At 37.3% G+C, this 23,628-nt stretch overlaps 1 protein-coding gene across 1 annotated transcript in view; it reads right to left on the bottom strand.

Annotated features, from left to right (window-relative positions):
- Positions 1 to 23,628, bottom strand: part of RASAL2 (RAS protein activator like 2) — a 559,503-nt gene that overhangs the window by 225,936 nt on the left and 309,939 nt on the right. Inside the window, exons 2-3 of the mRNA XM_007937610.2 lie at positions 23,127 to 23,254; positions 12,535 to 12,661 (exon numbers count right to left, since the gene is read on the bottom strand). Of these exons, the coding sequence (XP_007935801.1) occupies positions 12,535 to 12,661; positions 23,127 to 23,254 (255 nt within the window). The remainder of the gene's footprint in view (positions 1 to 12,534; positions 12,662 to 23,126; positions 23,255 to 23,628) is intronic.

The following is a 23,628-nucleotide window of genomic DNA, read 5'->3' as shown; positions in this document are numbered from 1 at the left end:
TGTACCCATTCCAAAGAAAGGTGATCCCACAGAACGTGGAACTTATCGAACAATATCATTAATATCAATAGCAAGTAAAACTTGCTGAAGATAATTAAAAAACGGTTGCAGCAGTATATTGACAGAGAACTTCTAGAAATGCAAGCTGGATTCAAAAGAAGACATGGAATGAGGGATATCATTGCTGACATCAGATGGATCTTGGCTGAAAGCAAAGAATACCAGAAAGATGCTTACTTGTGTTTTATTGATTGTGCAAAAGCATTTTATTGTGTGGATCATAACAAATTATGGATACCATTGAGAAGAATGGGAATTCCAGAACACTTGATTGTGCTCATTAAGAACCTGTACATAGACCAGGAGGCTGTCATTTGAACAGAACAAGAGGATACCGCACGTTTTAAAATCAGGAAAGGAGTGCATCAGGGTTGTATCCTTTCACCACACTTATGCAATCTGTATGCTGAACAAATAATCCAAGAAGCTGGACTACATGAAGAAGAATGTGGCATCAGGATTGGAGGAAGACTCATTAACAACCTGTGATACGCATATGACACAACTTTGCTTGCTGAAAGTGAGGCTGACTTGAAGCACTTACGGATGAAGATTAAATACTTCAATTTGCCATAGGGATTACATCTCAACATGAAAAAAATGAAAATCCTCACAATTGGACCAATAAACAGCATCACAATAAATGAAGAAAAGACTGAAGTTGTTAAAAGATTTCTTATTACTTGGTTCCACAATCAACCAATGGAAGCAGCAGTCAAGATATCAGACGACATATCGCACTGGGCAAATCTGCTGCAAAAGAGCTCTTTAAGGTGCTGAAGAGCAAAGATGTCTCCTCGAAGACTAAGGTGCGCCTAACCCAAGCCATGATATTTTCAATTGCCTCATATGCATGTCAGAGCTGGACAATGAACAAGGAAGACCAAAGAAAGTTGATGCTTTAGAGTTGTGGTGTTGGCGAAGAATACTGAAACTACCATGGACTACCAAAGGAATGAACAAATCTGTCCTGTAAGAAATGCAGCCAGAATGCTCCTTGGAAGTGAGAATGGCTAGACTTCATCTCACTTACTTTGGTCACGTTGTCAGAAGGGACCATTCCCTGGAGGATATCATGCTTGGTAAAGGGGAGGGTCAGCAAAAAAGGGGAAAGCCCTCAACGAGATGGATTGACACAGTGGCTGCAATGACAGGCTCAGGTATAGCCAAGGATCATGAAGCCAGTACAGGACTGGGCAGTGTTTTGTTCTGTTGCACACAGGGTTGCTATGAGTTGGAGCTGACTCAACGGCACCTAACAACAACAAATCCTCAACATGAGCTCTCAAAGCGTAGTGGTTAAAGCACTTGGCTGCTGAATAAAAAAGTCAGCAGTTTGAACCCACTAGCTGCTCTGCAGGAGAAAGATGAGGCAGTCTGTTTCTGTAACGATTTACACCCTTGGAAATGCTATGGGGCAATTCTACTTGGTGCTACCAAGTCACTATGAGTCAGAATTGACTCAGTGACAGTTGGGTTGGTTTTTTGGTTTATGTCCTGAACAAAAGTTTCTCCTATAGTTATTGCCAAGGAGCTCTGGTAGCATACTGCCTAAGGCACTTGACTGCTCACCAGAAGGCTGGAGGTTCAAACCCACCAGCCACTCCTCGGAAGGAAGGTTGGGCAATCCTACTTCCGTAGTGATACTGCCTCGAAAACCCAAGGAGGGGTCACTATGAGTCGGGGCCGACTCGACGGCAAACAACAACAACAACATAGTTATTGCCTGATTATTGGTTTCATGTATTTTGGTACATAGCTGTTGCCCTCACCTCTCAGCAGCATTCTCCTGATGGTTCCTATTTGTCTCTCTCCTGGGTTGGATCTCTAGTCCTGTATCCCACATCTTCCTCAGTCGTGGTGAAGAATATCTTCCAGTAGCTTCAGTAGAAATGGTATGTGGATAATAATCTTTTTTTTTTTTTTAAAAATATCTGTTTTAATCTTGCATGTTTGAAATGATCTTGATTCTATTCTGTCTTTGATTAATGATTTATAGGCAGATATAGAATTTCTAGGTTGGAAATAATTTTCCTTCAGAAATTACTCATTACTCAATGTTACTCAATGTTTTCTTACTTCTGATCAGCTGATGAGAAGTCTTCAGCCACTGATTGCTGATTCTTTGTCCATAACCTGCTTTCTTTAGAAGTTTGAATGAGTGTCTCTTTGTCATCAGAAATTTCATAAAAATGTGACTTGCCATAGGCATTCATTGAATCCTTTTAATCCAGAAACTTATATATACTTCAGTTCTGGGAAATTTTCTCTATTTTGCTACTGATTTCCTCCTCTTTTCATTTTTCTGGAACTCATCATGGTTCCATGTAGGACTTCCTGAACTTGTCCTTTAATTATTTTATCTTTTTTCCCCTCTATTTGCTAGGATATCTCCCAGTTTCATCTTCCAACCTTCTACTCAATTTTATTTCTGCTCTAATTTTTGCTTTTTGGCTTTGCATAGCATTCAGTTCTGTTTCATGTATGCAATTTTCTCTCTCTGACTATAGTAATGATTTTATTTAAGTTTTCTATCCTCTACCTACTCTCTGTTTCTCAAAAAAAAAAAAAAAAAAAAAATTCTTTTGCATTTGTTTGTTTGTTTTGGTCTATCGGTTTCTCTCTCTCTCTCTCTCTCACTGTGATTTGGATTAGAATTTACAGAGCAAATTCACTTTCCATACAGCAGCTCACATACACTTTGTCTCATGACATTGACTACAATTTCTCACAATGCAACAGCTCCCTTTCCACTTCCTCCCCATAGTTACCTCTTCCCTGTGTCCTTCCCTCCCATGCACTCCTAACCCCTGACCTGTCTCCTTACACATACTCAACCCTTCTATTTTCCCATGATTTTTCTCTCCAAGGAGTGTATCTATCTTGTGTAAATGTTCAGCTCATATGCCTGTCTTTTGTTTGGCTGGAAGCCACAGGAGTGGGTTCAATACCAGAGGTAAAGGGCAGCTGGGCGTCATAGTCTCAGTGGCTCCATCAGGCTCTATCAGACCAGCAAACTTTTTTTTTTTTTAATGATTTTGAGTTTTGTTCCACATTGTTCTCCCACACTATCCAGGATCTCCTGCACAGATCCCCTCCAACTGGTTGACAGTGGTAGCCAGGCGCCATTTGGTTCTTCTGGTCTTATAGTCATATAAAACCAGCTATGTATTTTATCATATTCCATTTGTTTCCCAATTTCAATATTCTTGTGTGTATGGTTGTTTCTTCTTTCTCATTGTACTCATCCCTAAAGGACTGTGCCTTCATTTTTTTTTTTTTTAAGTAGCCTAACACACTTAAAAAAGCAAGTCCTTTATTATATCTTTAGGGGGATTCTTGGAATAAGTAAAATTAGATGCTTGTATTCAATAAGACTTTTTCTTCCAGAAGTCCAGACCAAATCTAAAAACCATTCCTAATTGTTTAAAAACACATTTTCTCTCCTAACTGATTCTTCAACCACCATAGTGATCAACTAGGATTAATATTGCCTTCTCACTGCCACAGAGTCAGATCTGACTCATAGTAACCCCTCCTTGGGTTTCCAAGGCAGTATCACTATGGAAGTAGATTGCCCACTCTTCCTTCTGAGGAGTGGCTGGTGGGTTTGAACCACCAACCTTCTGGTTAGCAGTCAAGTGCCTTAGGCACTGCGTCACCAGGTAATAGGGGCCCTTAACCTCAGCCCTGTATTTTAGCAGAATCTACTATGGTGTTCTTAGGCACCAATGTCCACAAAGCCTGAGAGTACAGGCTGGGTTGTCCACATACATGCATGTGGAGCCTCTCAGAGTTTGGGATCTAATTAGAAAATTCTAACCTTGCCTTCCAGACTATTATGAGGGAATACAGGTCAAGGTAGAAGAATGGAACATATTTTAAGTTTGTAAGAGGAAAAAAAGTATGTTAGGCTACTTTATAACTTTTATATATTGTAAGACATATGAGGCGTAAATCTTGTCAACCCAGTAAGTATCTGGCTCACAGTTAAATGCTGGCTTCCTCCATGGTTTCTCCTTTCCCAGGGCTTTTGGCTTTGGAACAACCCTGCCAATAGCCTACACAAATGACTAGTGTGAATCAGAAAAAGGAATTCTTTATTTAAGGCATTTTACTGCCACCTATTGGAAAATATATGAAATAGCTACAAATCTAGGATGGCAAATGCATGGTACCCCTAGGAGTTGGGCAATGTATCATTTGCACAGTCATAAATGGCAGTACTGCTGCCTTGGCGTCACCTTCACAGAAGTGAACAAATCTCTGCTGTGCTAGGGAGGAAGATAAAAGAGTACATCAGGAATCCAAACTTCCACTTCCAGGGTAGAGAGATGTCTGGTCCACGTACACAGACTTAGAATTGAGAACTGATTTCCCCATAGAAAAACGTTATTACTGCTAATATAAACCTAACTCATGAGACTAAAATAAAAATTGCCTTTAGAAGGTAAGCTTGAGAACTTAGTAAGTACTAATTTTTGTTTTCTTTATATTTGTTTTGAGATCTAAACAGCTACCTTCCAAAAGAAATTTAGGAATGTGTCGAAAAGTAACTGACATTTTAGCATTTAATTGGCTAATAAATGCAAGCTTCTTCTTTGTAATGTACAAATCTGTTTAAATGAGGTTGGTAGGAAGGTGGGTTCTGCTATAATGCTTGTTTTAAAAACATGAGTGTTCCATTACAATTGATATACTAGGAAACAAATCACTGATAACACAAATGTCTCACTTGCTTATGCAGGATTTTATCTACGAGAAAATCTAGGTGAACAAAGAAAACAGCACCAACTGAACCAACTCATATATGAGTACACAAAATGCCCATATTCAAACATACCTCAGACATCTAACAGATACCTCAGTTCACTGCATGTGTTATGACCCACACCATCCATACCTTGTGTAACAACCTTCTGACTTCAGATACCCTCCTTCCACCACTTCACAACAGCTTACAAACCATAATCCTTCCATTATCTACTAACACAGGTAAACTTCAGGTCTTTTAAAGGAAAAATGCTATACTTGTAGTATTTTTTTTTTTACTTCTCAACCATTTGACATGTTTTTACTAAGTTCCTATCTTTTTTATGTGTCACTGACCAAGTCTTTGAATGTAGAGCCCTAAACTTTTTTCTTATAAGTCCTATTGTTTTTATTTTGCAATTTTTTTAGAGTGCAATGACTTTTAGAAATGCACATACTTCTAGAATAGTACCACCATTATTATGTATGTATCCTAGAGAATCAGATTTCAAAAAACAAATGTATACTGGCTCACAGCTTTTAAGATAACCCAAAGCCCCAACCAAAAGCCTTGAGGGACATTATTCCAGAGATTTATACTTCAATTATCCATTGACCTTTCCTCGAATTACTGATGTATTACTGATGGAATTTAAGTATAAAAGTTGGACATGATATAGCTGTTTTAGCTTGGATTGCTAAACTAATTTGCAAATGGCCTTTAATTTGTAAGAGGAAAACAAGATTTGACAATGTTAAGAAATTTCAAAGAAAATCAAGGGATGCCATTATTCATTGAGCTCTAACTTTCAGAGCTAGAAGTTGTTGTTGTTGTTATGTGCCGTCGAGTCAAGCCCGACTCATAGCGACCCCTCCTTGGGTTTCCGAGGCAGTATCACTACAGAAGTAGGATTGCCCAACCTTCTTTCCGAGGAGTGGCTGGTGAGTTTGAACCGCCAGCCGTCTGGTTAGCAGGCAAGTGTCTTAGTCACTATGCTACCAGGGAGAAATATTAGGCCATTACTTTTTTAAATCAAGGTTTTGATCACCTTTACCCAAAAGTTTAAGATTGGTTTCTACTGGTTAATACAAAAACTAATTTAATAATCAATCTAAACATTGAGTGCTACCATACACAGGCATTATTTGTCAGTGTTTTTAATTCCACTATTTGGAAAAATAAAGATATGTTTCTTGTGTTAGCAAATCTTCATTTCCTCTTCTTTCAATATTATTATTAAAAACCTAAAAAAAAAAAAAAAACCCAAACCCATTGCTGTCAAGATGATTCCAATTCACAGTGATCCTACTACCTACCACCCTATATTTATTTTTGCAAAAGATACTATTGTTGGTATGTGCTGTCAACTTGATTCCAACTCAGCAACCATAAAGGACAAAGTAAAAACAGGGTTTCCTAAACTGTAATCTTTATGGGAGCAGACCACCAGGTCATTTCTCCCATGGATCTGCTGATGGGTTCAAACTGTTAGTAGGTGAGTGTTTAATCACTGCATCACCAAAGTTCCTTTCAAAAGATACTAGCATCTTAAAAATAGTTCATAAACTATCTAGATATTCCTAATAATGTCTTGGGAATAAGAAGACAGTCATCAATAATTTATAGATAAAGAACATTAGAACAAAAGCTAATTTAATCTACCAGAGAGGGTCGGAGTAAAAGCTAAAATCTGAATAACCAACATCGTCTAATGATTTTGATCACAATATTTATCCTTTATAATAATTTGATAGATGCCTTGGGGAAAAATATTCTGCTTTAATATTAATTTTCTTTAAAGTTTTCTTTAAAGTTTCTTCAAATTTTTATCACTTAGGTCAATCAACTTAGGAAAACATGTATAAAACTGCCTTTTTCGCAAAAATTTTTCCAATTTTGTTTTCTTTTTTGGTGTGGTTTTAAATTTTCTATTTGGCTTCTTTATTTTACTTCCCCACTGCCATCAAGGCATTCTGACTCACAGCAACCCTATAGGACAGAGTAGAACTGTCCCATGTTGTTGTTGTTATGTGCTGTCAAGTCAGACCTGACTCACAGCAACCCCTCCTTGGGTTTCTGAGGCAGTATCACTACGGAAGTAGATTGCCCAACTTTCCTTCTAAAATGTGGCTGGTGGGTTTGAACCGCCAGCCTTCTGGTTAGCAGTCAAGTGCCTTAGGCACTATGCTACCAGAGCTCCTTAGGGGTTCTGTATTCACAGAAGCAGAATGCCTCATCTTTCTTTCATGGAGCAGCTGGTAGGTTCAAATCGCTGATCTTTTGGTTACCAGCTGAGAGCTGTAATCACTGTGCTACCAGCGATCTTTTATATAAATATGAAAATTTTGGATAGCTGATTTTGATTCATTTTGATTCAAAAAGATTTCTGTATATAAAAAAGCATACTATGTTAAGTTATAATTTAAAATAAGTTTACCAATTATTTCTTGGTTTTTGAGGCTTCCTCGATAATGAAGCAAATTTACTATCCTGGTATAGCTCTGTAAAAATCCAGAAATCTAAGTTAAGATCACTTTAAGATTTCAATGCAATATGGTGACACCTGTGACAGCCAGATCTTGATAGGACTGCCTTGTTTTTCCAAGTCTTGCAAGATTTCCACTTTTGACAAGATGCAATCTTAGGACTTTTTTATTGCTCATTTTAGTGCAAAATACTTCAGTTTTTCTTCTCTGATAGGTTAGAAACCTATCACAGGTTTTACTGTATAATAAAATAGAAGCATGAGATCTTTCCTTGAGTTGCTAGATGTCTGAGTTTTAATTTTCCAGTTCAACTTCAATTTTCTGCTTGAGAATGAGAAAGTGCTGGTTTTATGAATGTTTTACATTTCCTAATTAAGCCAACTTTCTGATCATGTTCATGTTACTTATAAACAATCATACACACACACAAACACACATATGATTATCTGAGGGGAACAGAAATAGGGAGTTCAGGAAGTCTTTTCTAACAAATTCAGTATTTTTATTGAAACCATATAAAAATAAGAGTCCAAGCAGACAATTAAAGCTTTAGGTGTAACTACCCCTACTAAATGGATGACTGGACTTAAGTAAATTAAGTCAGTTTGTTCTGATCTTATGAAGATGAAAACCTTATTGGACAGTTTTACTCTGTTACATGGGATTGCTATAGTTGGAATTCACTTGATGGCACACAATAACAACAATATTTTCATTTAGTAACTGATGAACAAGGGGAAAACAAATACTCATTAGAAGAAGGCTTTTTGTGGGGTGAGGAGAATACAAAATTGCTTTACTAGGTATACTGGAGAAACCAATTGTTTGAAACTAAAGGCTTCCTTTATTCTCCTAATTCCAGGGAAGAATGAACTTTTGGTTAACTATTAAATTTCAATTACCTCCTACAAAAAGAAGATGACACCTTTTTCCAAAAAGGCATCTGATTCAATTATTTCTTGGTGCCTCTGCTAGTATTAAACCGCCCCACCCAAAAAAAAAAAAAAAAAACTCACTGCTTTCGAGTCGGATCCGACTCACAGCAATCCCTCCTTGGATTTCTGAGGCAGTAACACTACGGAAGTAGATTGCCCAATCTTCCTTCCAAGTAGTAGCTGGTGGGTTTGAACCGCCAGCCTTCTAGATAGTATTACATCTATCGAATTCAAAGACACAGTTTTCAGAACATCCATGTAGCTGAAACTGAGGAAATACAGAGAATAGCAGATTTCTTCTTAAGTTTCAAAAGAGCTCCAATAGGGAGTAGCAATCAGTGCGACCATGTGCCTGATGAACTTAGGCACTTTGTTCTTTATCTTCCCTTCTTTTATCTTCATTCTTGTCATTTTTTTTAATTCTCTCCTTTACTTGATCACTCAGTTATTCAAATATTTATTGAGTACCTATCATCTCCATCATCCTTTTCACAGGCAATCTTCTAATAAGAATTGTCTCTGTTTGCTGCTTCTATAGCCTCTATTATCACACCAGCTTCTCAACACTTTTCTGTATGGCTTCTGATATTATGTATTACTGAATGCTAACCCTAAGTTCACCAGTAAGCTTACAACAGATTATTTTCAGTCTTCATCTTACTGGCCTTCTCAGTAGCATACTCAGTGGCTTTTCCATTTCTGCAAAGAAGGCTATTAGATTTGTGATAGAGATTATACATCCATCTTTGCACATGTACACACATTTCTCTTACATATATATAATTAGGAACAGAATGTGTGTTACATGTGTATTCACCTTTATTAAATAATGGCAGTTTTCTCACATTGTTATAACAACTTTATCAATACACTGCCACCAGAAATGTAAGAATCCAAGTATACCACACCAAGAGTACCATCATATTGGTAATGTTAGTCTGGTGAATGTATTGGTACGAAATTTTGTTTTAATTTTTGTTTATCTTACTACTAGTTATGTTAAGCAACTTTTCATTTATTTATTGGCAATTTGGTTACCCTCCTTAGTAAAATGTCTGTCCTAGCCTCTTACACATTCTTCTATGGGATCGTATTATTTATTTGTAAGGAGGCCTTTTATATATATACTAGATAAATGCCCTTTGTTGATTATAGGTTTGCAAACATATTGCCTTTCACTTTCTTGATGAATGGAATTCTTTATCTTAACATAGCAAATTTACCAATTATTTCTATTATGATTAGTGTTTTAATATCTTTAAGAAATCTTTCTTTATCCAAGATCATGAAGGTGTTCTTCTATATTATTTTCTAGAAGCCTTGAGCTATCATTCATGTTGAGATCTACAATTAACTTGAAACTTGGTGTGCATGGTGTAAGGGAGGAGGGCTATTTCAAGACTCTCCATTCAGTTTTAATAGTCTATTCATCTATTTTTCCACCAACAACTTGCTGTAATTTTAAAATAAACTTCAGTAGTGTAGATTAAATCTGCTCACCTTGTTTTCTTCCATCTTGGCTATTCATGGTCTTTGGCATTTCCATATGAATTTCAGAATCAATTTGCCAATTTTGGGGAAAATAAAACTTCACTGGAACTTTTACTCTGAAGAGAATTCAGAGATAATATTTCATTTTCTAAACCATAATCATGGTATAGCCCTGACCATGGGTTAAGTGTTTTTAAACTTTTTTCAGTGATGTTTATAATTTCCTGTGTGGAAATCTTATAAATCTTTTGTTATATTTTTCCCTTGGATTTTGTTATTCTATGATAAATGCTAAATTTAATTTTTTTTTTCATTTTGTTTGTTGCTGAAATATGGAAATACAATTGATTATTTAAACATTAACTCGTATATTTGTTTCTATGTGCAAGCATCCTGTCTTTCTAACTACTTAAAGACTTTCTTAAAGGCAGAAGTCTTATCTTACACCTCTTTTCATTCTTAGAGACCTGGAATAGAATCTTAATTATATATCAACTACTCAATGAAATATCTGACAGCAGGAAATTTTATCTAAAGACCAATCACTAGCAGATAAGAAGAGAACAACATAATAGTTCTCTAGTTCAAGATCAGATTGGCACATAAAGAAGAATAGCTCTAGAAGTAGTTGTTCTCCCTCCAACATTTCAGGCAGTTATCTTCTGGTGCTAATTTAGGAAATCTATTCTGAAAATAAATGATAAACAGAGAAAAGACTGAAGTTGTCAAAGATTTCCTTTTACTTGGATTCACAATCACTGCCCATGGAAGCAGCAATCAAGAAATCAAACGATGTATTACACTGGGCAAAGGACCTCTTTAAAGTGTTTAAGAGCAGAGATGTCATCATGAAGACTAAGTAATGCCTGAACCAAACCATAGTACTTTCAATAACTTCATAGGCACGTGAGAGCTGGACAGTGAATAAGGAGGACCACAGAAGAATCGATGCTTTTAAATTGTGGGGTTGACAAAGAATACTGAAAGTATCATGGACTACTAGAAGAACAAACAAATCTGTCCTGGAGGAAGTACAGCCAGAATGTTCTTTAGAGGCAAGAATGGCCACACTTCATCTCTTATACTTTAGTCATGTTGTTAGAAGGAACCATTCCCTGGAGGAGGACATTACACTTGGTAAACGAGAGGGTCAGTGAAAAAGGGGAAGACCCTCAATGAGACAAACTGACACATAGCTACAACAATAGGCTCGAGCATGGGAATGATTCTCAGGATGGTGCAGGATCAGGCAATGATTCATTCTGCTGTGTGTAGGGTCGCTATGAGTCAGGATCAACTTGATGGCACTAAAACAACAACTCTTAGAATGATAATGGACAGCCATGAGTCAGGATGGCTACTACACTTATTGTCAAAGACAGAGGTGAAGTACTGACACTGGACCAGACACTTTGCCACCTCATCTTAGCTTGTCTTAGGGACTAGTACCTAGAACATTGTAGATATTTAATGTTTAGTTCTTCCTTCTGTAATAATGTAATTCTTCAGACAATAACTGCACTTCCTCAAAATCCATTGATTTCTGTGGGTCAAAGCTTGAATAGGAAAATGATGCTAGAGAAATGACAAAGGAGCTATCATCATAACAGTATAAATAAGGAAAGCAAAGAAGTTGAAAGAAGGTGAGCTAGTCTAATTCATATAAAACTCATATATGAAATATAAACAAGCTGTAAAACAGCAACACCCAAACAGGTTTGTAATATAATTTAGGCCCACACCTAAACTGGTTTCAGAACACACCAATGAAGTAAAGTGGAAATAAGATGACAGGAAAATTTGGCTTCTCCAACTATGACTCCTTCGAGAATGGTGTTTGTTAACCTGACTCATTTCTACAAAAGCAAAAACTGTTAAAGCATAAAAAGAGAAATAAAAGATCCATATTTTTGACAGAATTCTCTGTTCCATTTAGAAAATAAAAAGAAATGAAGGCAAACAAACAAAACCGAGATTTTCAAAAACACATACAAATAATCACAGAATTATCCATACTGCCTAACACAGAAACAATAAACAATTTTATCTGCTTACCAAATGTCTATGACTACATGTCTATGGCTCACTAAACAAACAGTATCAAGATGCAAAGCACTGCCTACTTTTCAAATGCCTTTATTATTTTATTTACTCTTAAATGCCATATGTTCCCTTAAAATTATCTGAGTGGTCTAATAACCTAATATCCACCAGCAAGCATGAAAACACCAAATCATGTACATATAATTACTTTACTATTGACAGTCATTCCCTTAGCGCATAAAAATTCAAGTGTGGTTTCTTTGGTTTGCCTCCTCTTTCATCCACTCCAACCATAGTCCTGAGTGTAAAATATTCAAATTTAGCTCGGTTAGCTAAATTAGCCTGATCTGACATTTCATTGCACAAGACAGCATCAGCAGCTACATGAACACTCAATATGGTTTTCACACACAATGGATCCTCTAAGACTCTCAGAACTTCAACAAGATCACCTAATGCTCTTTCAAAATTAAGAGCACAGCAGTAAGTCCAGAATCAATACATCATCCAACCTATCTAGGAATGAAATGCAATCTTATTAGTGCTAAGACAAATTCTATCACTTTAAAATAACTGCTGCCACATGGTTATTAAAAGCAAAACAAAAACCAATGCTGGAATGACCTGTAACTCTCAGTTAACATGCTACTGATTTCAATGTGCTTACTTAAAAGGAAATGGAGGATGTTTAATTTTATTGTCACAAGAATAAATCTGCAAATTACTTGATAAAAGCTTGGAATCCTTCCTTTTATTATTAGCTTACCCAGCTTGGTGGAGCCCTCTGGTGGGTACTCAGGAAATTGACCCTCAGAAGGGACGCTCACAGTTCTCCTCAGGCATCGCCCTTTGGTGGAATCTGTCTGCTGCTCTGGTCCACCCTCCACAGGTATCTAATTACCAAAAGAGAAACAGAGGAAACTTAATAGTGAACTCACCATGACTATTTTCTGATTGAATAATGTTATTAGTTAATGAAGCCAGAAATGTGTAATCAACAGAGCAAGGTAAAAGGGATGTAGAAATAAAATACATACATGGTATTCCAAAACCAAAATACTAAACTCACTGCCGTTGAATAGATCCCAACACACAGTGACCCCTCCTTGGGTTTCCGAGGCAGTATGTCAACAGAATTAGACTGCCCAGTCTTCCATCAGCCTTCTGGTTAGCAGTCAAATGCCTTACATACTATGCCACCAGAGCTCAAGTAAGGTATTACCAATCCCTTTTCAGGAAGTGCTTTAAAAGAAAACTGAAAGACCAGGAAAGGTAAGTATGTACATTACCTTCATAAAGTATATACAAATTATATCCAGGTGTGTACTTGCTGTAGGAGCTCAGACAACAAAACACCCACACAAGTAAGAGGTATTTTTATATCAGAAACTAGTTTATGAGTTCTGACTTCACTCAATGTTCAATAGGTAAATGGAAATAAAAATTGACCAGAAACATTTAGGTTCAAAATTCCCTAAAAAGTAGCATTGTTAGACAAAATGGTAAAACCACCAAATTTTCTTCAGTTTTAGAATCAAGCATTTAAGAGATAGTTAATAGAACCTATTTTCTGTGGAAATTTTTATTATATAAAATGGCATAATTTCTTCTAGAAGAGTTTTTGTGGTTGTTGTTAATGGGGAAACATTTATTTTGTAATGTTCCTCCCTAACCAAAAACTCAATTATGTGACATGTTTTATATGGCCAAGAAGATTTGCACTAAGACTTTGTATCCATAATGTGCCCTAATACCAAAAGAGTAATTAATTTATACATTTTCTTTTTAAAAAAAATTTTGGCGTAGTTTTAGAACAATCACATGTCCTCTGTATATGTGAAATGAGAACTCTGAATGGTAAAAAATAAAATAAAAATCTGTAATGCCAAAAACTTTTTTAAATGACTCAGCAGATTATCACTATAGAGCAATGGACACTCTTAACTTTCTCTCTCTTATTTTTTGTCCGGCTAAGACTTTCACCATGAGGTTTTACTAGTAACTTTATCAGAAGTAAGATAGTCACATCTTAAATCGTTTGGAGAAAATGTCAGTAATTAATGCTAGTTCAAATTTGTTATGACTCCAATACTGTCTTCAAAAAATTTCAATAATAAAGATTAACACTGAGTTCTTATAATGTGCAAGGCTAAGGATTTTACATGTATCCATTATAACGGAGGTACTATCATTTTTACAGATGAGGAATGATTTATTTCCCCAAATGACTACAATGGGTACCTATCAAATCATATGATTCTGCAAAACTGGGACAGAAGCAGGCTTAAATTTACCTGCCTTCTGCTTTGCCTCAGTAATTCAACTCTTAAAGCAGGGCCCAAGGAGATAATAGCAAGGGAAGTGCTCCCTGGGTTACTGAGAATCTAAGAAGTAAATTTCTAATGCCTCTGTAAGGACTAGAAAATTTCATTCTCCCTAAAGGACAAAAAATTCCCCATTTCTTCATCACCATAATTATGGTAACTGTTTGTACATTAAGAAACTCAAGGGCAGAATTAAGGAAAGTAAAATTCTAAAAATAAACCATGACTAAATAACAGCATCAATAACGACCTGAGTTCTTTCAAAAGTATTGTGTAATATAAAACTTTACAAACAGTAATCTAAGTCATTCATCCCTTTCATGGTGGAAACTGTATTATCTCAGCTTAAATAATTAAAAGAACAGCACACCAAGAGGTTAAATGACTCCCTCCTATTAAGGAAAGCAAAAATATATACCCTCTACCCAACTTAAAAGTAAGAAAGAATGGGGGTATATTTGGAAAAAAAAATAGTTTGGCGCTTTGAAAAATTAGTTAAATAATATGTCTGTTATTTGAAATAACGAAGCCATAAAGAATGTGGGTTCAGTGGTAGAATTCTTGCCTTACACGCAGGAAATCCAGGTTTGATTCCCAGTCAATGTTTCTATGTATAGCCACCACCTCTCTGTCAGTGGAGGCTTGTGTATTGCTGAACAGGTTTCAGTAGACTAGGAAGCAAGGCCTGATGAAAATCAACCAATGAAAAACTTATGGATCACAACAGTCCGATCCACAACTGATCATGGGGATGGCGTAATACCAGACAGCATTCTGTTTCACTGTGCATGAGACTGCCACAAGTTGGGAGCCAGTAACTGCAGCTAACAACAAGCCATAAAGAAAAAAGACTGTACTCAGGATTTAAGGGAAAAGAGTGTTGACTTTTATTCTAAACTCTAGTCTCTCAAACAAAAATATTTTATAACAAACACTACAGATTGCTTCTTAGCTAAAATATTTTAAAAGAAGATACTGATCTACTCCTTTGTAATTGAGGAGCTCTGGGTGGTGTGGAGAGAGATGATATTTCAAGTGCTTTTATTTCAAGTTCACAAATCTTAGTATAGAGTTGAAGATAATCAGTTTTAGAAGAACAGTTTTCTCCATTTTGACTGCCTTAATTTAGCTTCCTAGTTCACAGTTAGGAGCTCTGGTAGCATAGTGCCTAAGGCACTTGACTGCTAGCCAGAAGGCTGGAGGTTCAAACCCACAAGCCACTTCTCAGAAGGAAGGTTGGGCAATCTACTTGCGTAGTGATCCTGCCTCGGAAACCCAAGGAGGGGTTGCTATGAGTCGGGTCCAACAGCACATAAAAACAACAGTTCACAGTTAGGAGCTCTGGTAATGTAGTGCCTAATGCATTTGACTTGCTAACCAGAAGGCTGGTGGTTCAAACCCACCAGCCACTCCTCAGAAGGAAGGTTGGGCAATCTACTTTCGCAGTGATATTGGAAACCCAAGGAGGGGTACGTCTCAGTCGGGTCTGACTTGATGGCACATAACAACAACAACAGTTCACAATTACTTGTTTATAATGAATTGCTCATTAAATAAGGAATAAATGACTTCTTAAGATTCTAAGATATATTAATTAAAAAGTCAAAGTGGATCTCTGCCTCCTAATTCTCTGTTAGTTAAAACCATCCCTCACAATGGAAGAGCAACATAGTACAAATAAATAAAGTTACTCAGAAAATACTGTATTTATAAACATACTCATATAGTTCCTATAGAATTTTCTTTTGTTTAGGATTATAGGAACTTAATTTCAATTTCAATCTGAGAACATACAGATTGGATAGATATTAAGTATAGGAGATCAAGATTATGGTGCTAGCTAGCAAAAAAAGAAAGACAAATTCCTTGACTTTCTGATCCCTTTAAGGCAGTGTTTCTCAAAGCAAATGTGGTTCCACACCAGGCAGAGGAAGCTTGTTAGAAATGCACATTCTCAGGTACCTCCCCAGGCCTACAGAATCAGAACAGAGGCAGAGCTGAACAGCGGGGCAGCAGCGGGTAGAGTGTGGAGTGTGGGGATTACCGGGTATGGTGGAAGGCAGCAATCTGTTTTAACAAACCTTCCAAGCAACTCTGATGCTCCCTAAAGGTTAAAAACCTCTGCCTTAATGTGTTGTTTTCTCTCCCTTATCAGGCAAAACTGTCTCAAAGTATCATCTATAACAAGGGGTTCTCAACCTGGCTGCAAATTATACTATCCTAGGGGAGCTCTGAAGTTGCCCTGGTAGCACAGTGATAAATTGCTTGGCTGCTACCCAAAAGTAGGAGGAAGATGAGGCAGTTTACTTCTATAAACAGTATAGCCTTGGAAATCCTATAGGGCAGTCTCTGTCCTATACGGTCACTGTGAATCTGAATCGACTCAACAACGAGGGGATGAGGGGAAGGGAGCTTTAAAAAATAACGGTGCCTGGGCCCCACTCCTAAGAAGCTCTGGTGAACACAGTGCCTAAGGCATCTGACTGCTAACCAGAAGGTTGGTAGTTCAAACCCACCAGCTTCACCACAGAAGAGAGATGGGAAATCACTGCCATAAAGATTTACCATCCTGGAAATCCAATGGGTGTTACTATGAGTAGGAATTGACTCATGGCAGTGAGCTTGGTTTTTTCATTGGATCCCACTTCTAGACATCCTGAGTTAACTGACTAGAATGCATAGCCAAAGTTAATAACCACTGATCTATACTCAGGACCTCCAACTCTAATTCTTCACTTGTTAACCCTTGACTACCAGTTCTATCTATGGAGGTATGAAAAAATCACTTTGTTGTTGTTGCTGTTATGTGCCATCGAATCGGACCCGAATCACTTAGCTTTATTCAATCTCAATTTCTGTTTTTGAGGCATGATCTTTCTGATATCTCAGCTGGATGTCCAGTGTGTTTAATGGTGTTCCCCTCAAATGTGTGTCAACTCAACCGGGCCATGCTCAGGAATTTGGCACTTATGTGATGATATAATCATCTCCTCACAATGTGATCAGCCAATCAATCCTAAAAGGATTAGGGTGGGATGCAGCTCCCTTACTCAGATACAGACACAATTCCATGTAAAGGAAATTTCCATGGGATGTAGCCTGCAGCATCTTTTATCTTACAAAAGATAAAAAGAGGAGAGAAGAAAGCAGAGGAGGACAGACCTCAGTACCACCCAGAAAGAAGAGCCAGAAGCAAAGGGTATCCTTTAGAACCAGGGGTCCTACACTAAAAACCTCCTTGACCCAAGGGAAGACTGATGCCAAGATAGGAACACCAGGGCCACAGTTGTTGAAACCCTCCAAAGCCAACAGTCTTCCCTTAGAGCTGGTCAGATTTCTAACCTCCTGAAGTGAGAGAGAATAAATTTGTTTGTAAAGCCATCTACTTGTGGTACTTCTGTTACAGCAGTACTAGAGAACTAAGGCATCCCAGATAGTAAGGTTTTAAAGAGGCAGAGTGAGGCCTCTATCATTGCTCAGTATGGCTACAATTATCTCTATTCTGCTGTCAACACTTAAGCTACTTTCTGGAAAGCCTATGTAGTCTTGCCCTGAGCATGTGCAGTCCAGCCCTTGGCCAAAGATTTGCCAGTGACCTGTCCAGCAGATTCCAGTTCCTTCAGCTGCATAATTCTGTATTCTACCTCCTCAGCTCAACAGGACAGCTGTCCTCTGCTTGGACTCCAGATCACTGCATCCCAGTTGGGAAATAAGCACATAGCAGGGCAATGGTGACAGTTACAGTCTTAGGTTGTCCATTGTCTAGTCCATGAAAGCAGTTACCTCATATATGCTGCCTAGTTCTATGTTTTATGCAGTGGAAGGGCTAGTCTTGTACTAGCCATTGCACTCCATCACAGCTGGTGCTAGAAGCCTCTTATCCAAACTATTGCAACGGTCCCTTTACTGGGATCTGCCTCTGATGCTCCATCCCTGAAATCTACCCTTCACACAGTTATCAGAGTGATATTTTTCTAAAATGTAAATATGATCATGTCATTCTGAGGCTTAAAGCCCTTAAGTGTCTTCTCTTTGCCTCTAGCTGTTGTTGCTGTTAGTTGTCAGCTCACAGCCACTGAGTAGTATTCAAAGGAGGGGCAGTATGTCTGTGTGTGGAGGGGTGTGTGTGTGTGTGTGTTGGAGGTGGGGAGGGAGGAGCAGTATCTCCGCTTCAACCAGAGCATATTTCTAAAATTTTCTGTTGTACAGGGCTTCTGCATAAACTTTTCTGTAAAGAAAGGGTCCTGCTAAAGCAGAGTTTAAAAACTACTGTCCTATGAAGTCCAAGCTTCCTAACATAGTATATATCACACCAGGTCTTCCACAATCTAGTCACTGTTGAGAGTGGCCAGCCTCAGACTTTATACTCTAGAAACACTGAATGTATGCATTTCCCTAATATATTTTATAGTTCAATGCCTTTCCTTAGTTTGTTCTCTTTAGCCTGGAATGTTTTACCTTACATTCTTTTCTAAACTATACCTTCCAGGTAAACTATTAGGACCAGTTTCAACTCCTTCAGGAATCTCTTCCCTGTCTACCAATCCACCTCCTTTAGGATTCTCCAATAATACATCTTTCTCTATCACTGTATTCATTACTTATATTATAATAATTCAATTTATGAAACTGATTCCACAAAAATTAACAACTTGTATCTTACTTGTCAATCTCCAAACCTTAAAATACCTCTAGCCAATCAGTGGACGAATGAATACTTGATAGGTAGAGAAAAGGGTCATTGCGAGCAAAGAAAAAAGCATAATATCAGCAAAGAAGTTGGTAGGTATAATACTTTGGAGTGTGGGAGCAACTTAGTTGGAGGTCTTAAGAGAGACATAGGGTAGAATACCAAAAACATATTATGACAACGTTAGGAGGATTTGAAAACCAGGCCGTGTATAATTCAGAGAACACAGGAATCCACTCAAGTTATTATATCAGAGAAATGATAGTACTCTTCTAATTGGTCTGTCTCCTTCTTATTACTCCCTCTTCCAATACATCCTACATATTCACTGCAATAATCAAACTCTTGATTATATGCAATGATTATACATATTCAAATCCTTTTTCTTTCTTAAGCTTTATTTGATAATTCCCTATTGTCAATATCAACTTCACGACTTATTTAGTTACAGCAAGGTTCTTTAGAATAAACAGATTTTTCTTTTACTCCGTCTAGTTTACTTGTCCTAGCTATCAAGCGCCATTTTTAAATTATTTACTGGTTAAATTTATTATGGGGGAGAAAGAAGAACGAACTGTGTCTTATCCTTTGTGACTCCTGACACAGTGAGTGCACATTCAGAGGCACCTTAGTATCTGCTGAATAACTTCATAGTGATTCTGGATGAAATATTCCAGGGGTAAATTACTGCAGGACAAATAATGGTGTATATTAACTGTATGGACAAAGCCTAACTACTATTATCAGATTTCCATTGATGTATCTGAGTGAAAATACTGCTTTTCGAAGCAAGAAAAATATTTAAAAATTGATTACTGCTTTGCTGTCTGCACACTAACATTTGGCCTTAAGAACTTTCAAATACTGAAAGTAGAGTATGCATTTAAAAAAAATGGAACCAAATTTACCCAGTTGGTGGTTTGTGATTACCAAGAGAAAGAAACTCACAAACTCAGCTTTTATATTTTTATTCTAGCTGTACCTCAGAGGGATTAATGATTGTCTTCTTTATCATTTCCCTCAACTCCTTATCTTCTAGTGCTTTGTTGTTGTTGTTAAGTGCCTTCAATTCTGACTCACAGCAACCTCATGTACAATGAAACGAAACACTGCCTGGTCCTGTGCCATCCTCACAAGTGTTGCTATGCTTGTGCCCATTGTTAGAGCCACTATGCAAATCTATCTCAATGAGGAGCTTCCTCTTTTTCATTGATCCTCTACTTTACCAAGCATGATATATGACAAGAAGTCTCTAGTAAACTGGATTCTTCACTCAGTCTTGTTATGTGCCGTGGAGTTGGACCCGACTCATAGTGACCCCTCCTTGGGTTTCCAGGGCAGTATCACTATGGAAGTAGATTGCCCAACCTTCCTTCCAAGGAGTGGCTGGTAGGTTTGAACCAGCAGCCTTCTGGTTAACAGTCAAGTGCCTTAGGCACTATGCTACCAGAGCTCCCTTACTTGGTCTTATCTCTTGCAAATAAAAATGCAATCATTTTGGTCTCCTCCTTCTCTTTGAACTGGGTTAGTGCCAAGCCAGCTGGGGCCTTTCCTGTTAAGCAGGCAAAAAAAGTATATTTCATAACATACAAGCAACATCTATTTGGCACAATCTGCATGAAGCAATTTACTAAGCCAGTGAGTCATTTCTCAAGGTGATACTCTTGGCACACTTTTCTTTCAGCATTCTGCATAGATCTACTCTTCTGCTCCATTCCCAAATTTGTAATTGGTGTATTTAACGCTCTTCACATGTATATCTGCCAAACAGACTTCTTCCCATTTCTGACAGGAAGCATGCAGAGTTAAGAGAGAACATTAAAAGATCCCACACACTGACTTAATACATGAGTGATCCTATACTAATATAATCCTCCCACATTCTAACAGTGCCTGACTAAAGATATCATTTAAATCCTTACAGAACCCTTTTAATTGATCTTTTTAACATAGCAATAAACACCCCCATGACTAGTTGATTAGGGGTTAAAACAGCCTTTTCAGAGAATTTTAGTACGAAATCCTTACCTCCTCATTTGAAGGAATTTTAAATTGTTCAGTGCAAAATTCCAAGGATAAGAGTTATACTTTCAAGAGTGTGGTGAAAGGCATATGCATGATGGCATATTTTGGTACTTACACCAAAAAAAAAAAAAGGGGTAGAAACATTCTAATCTTTTTACTGTAATTAAATTAACAGGATACTGAATTTATCATTTGAGTTGCAGGGGAAGCAATGGCTTAACATTTTCTTTTCCTGTAGACTTAATCCCATTTTCACAATTTAATAACATAACCACCTGTCTCAGGGTGTTAAATTGCTTTTTAAGCTGATCCTACTTTCATCATCATTTATCTGATCTGCTAAAATAATCTCCTAATTCATCTATATGACTCCAATCCCTTCTCCTCTCAATGAATTTCTATATGATCAACAGAGTTATTTTTCTAATTGAGCTGCAAACTAGATTTTCTTTGCTTCTTAGCAAATCTTGTGATTCACTGCTCTAATTAAAGACTTTCCTTCCCATGGTCCTGATCATTTCCAAAATAAAATGCAAAACCTTTAGCATAGCTTTCAAGGCTTTTCATTATTTAGTTCTTGCCAACTATTCACTCTTCTTCTTGCAAATCATGTTCCAAAAACTCTGAACATTTTGCAGTTTGTCAAAGACAAAGAAGATGTTTCTTGACTTTGTACCTTTATATATACATGGAATGCCTTTCCCTTCTTTTCCTCTTGGTGAACTTTAATTTGTCCCTTAACATATGGCCCACACATGACATTCCCTGTAAAATCTTTTTGCTATTCTCTAATCCACGCCATCACCCATCCCAGGCAATATTTTAGTTAACCATTCTCTTTTGGTTGTATTATTTGTTATATCATAATTTTTAATTTACCCCAATGTGTCCCTAACAAAACTTCATCTTTGTGATGACAATACTTAACACAATGGTTGTTCAGTAAATAAAGATGCAATTATTTATTCATCTATGGAAAAAGCACCATATGGAATATTTTTCTCCTTTTTATTATCGTATTGTAGAAAAAATAAGGAATTAAGTCTAATACTCTGGGTTGGTTTATCAAAGAAAAGAAAAATGGAAGAGAAGTTTCATCTCTCAAACTTACATTAAAGGAAATGGACATTCAAGAACCAAAGTTTATAATTTGGCCTTCTCAGTATCATTCAACAAAAAGGTTACTGAGATTTTATTACGTATCAGGAACTATTCTAAGCACTGGGTGATAAAATATTGAACAAAACAGACAAATTTCCTACCCTAAAGCTTACATTCTAGTGAGGGAAGAGAAACAATAAACAGTAAATATACCAATTATGTAGTATTTTAGAAAGTGACATGGAATGAGGGAGAAACAAATTAGATCCAGGTAATACCATCAGAAGTTCTAGAGAGAGATGCAGGGAAGGGGTTACCACTTTCAATAGGTTGGCCAGGGTAGACCTTCAGAGCAGGTAGTATGGAAGCAAAAACGTGAAGGAGGTGAGAAACTAAGCCATGCAGATACCTGAGTAAAGAAAGTTCTAGGTGGATGGAAAAGCCAAGCATAAGGCCTTGCCCATCAGATGTTCTTAAAGAATAGTAAAGAAGCCAGTATAGCTAGAATATAGTGTATTTGGAGGGGGAAGCTTTTGGTCATTAATGGAGTTGCCATTAATGAAGATGAGGATGACCTCTGGTAGCTTTAGAAGGGAAGATTAGGGGTTTAGTCTTGGGCAGGTTGCAGATAACTATTACATATCCAAGTAGATGTGTGAAATAGGTAGATGGATACATCTACCTGAGTCCAGAGAGAAGGAGAGAGAGATTTAGGCTTGAGATATAAAATAAGGAATCATCAGTTTTAGAGGGTATTTAAAATCAAGAGACTGGACTAGATCCTTAAGGCATGAAGATCTAAGGACTGATTCTGGGGCATTCATATGTTAAACAGTCCTGTCTTGCTGAACTCACTCTTTGATGACAATAGCACAGCATTATGACATTAGCCTGAGCTCTGGGGGCATTGGGAGCTCTGGTGGCATAGTGCCTAAGGCATCTGACTGCTAACCAGAAGGATGGTGGTTCAAACTCACCAGCCACTCCTCGGAAGGAAAATTGAACAATCTATTTCCATAGAAACCCAAGCAGGGGTCACTATGAGTCGGAATCGACTTGATGGCAGTGAGTTTTTTTTTAGGCTTACCTATAGTTTATCATTCATAAAGCCTCTATTTTCATAAATATAACATCAAAATGAAAATAAAAACCATATTATTTCAGGAATTGAGTCAGAAAAGGGAAGAAGCTTTTCTCACTAGCACCCACCCATCTCACCTCCTTCTCCTTGTTGAGCAACACCAATTGGCTGTCTGTGAGAATGCAATACTTCCGCTCCCATGTTGTTGTCTCAGTGTAGGGTGACTGACCACAAGACAGACGGTGGGTAGGTGGCCCTTTCACATCTGCGTGACAAAAAACAAAAGTGAAAATTCCTTATCATGCTTACTAAACTAGTATTTCATATAGAAGATTCTTTTAAACCAAATTAAAGAGGTAAATCTAAACATAAATCCCAATAGTAAACTGAAAAACTTCATCTTAAGAAAATACGAACTGTTATGCACACCCATGTTCATCACAGCACTATTTACAATAGGCAAAACATGGAAACAACCTAGATGTCCATCAACTGAAGAATGGATAACCAAACTATGGTACATACACACAATGGGATATTATGCAACCCTAAAGAATAATGTAGAATCTGCAAAACACCGCATAACATGGATGAACTTAGAGGACATTATGCTGAGTGAAATAAGTCAATCACAAAAGG

This window comes from Orycteropus afer, unplaced genomic scaffold (assembly GCF_000298275.1).
Source record: "Orycteropus afer afer isolate SDZICR_OR568_19922 unplaced genomic scaffold, OryAfe1.0 scaffold00043, whole genome shotgun sequence".
NCBI lineage: Eukaryota > Metazoa > Chordata > Mammalia > Tubulidentata > Orycteropodidae > Orycteropus > Orycteropus afer.
The sequence above is the reverse complement of the archived record's forward strand: the minus strand, read 5'-3'. Positions and strand labels throughout refer to the sequence as shown.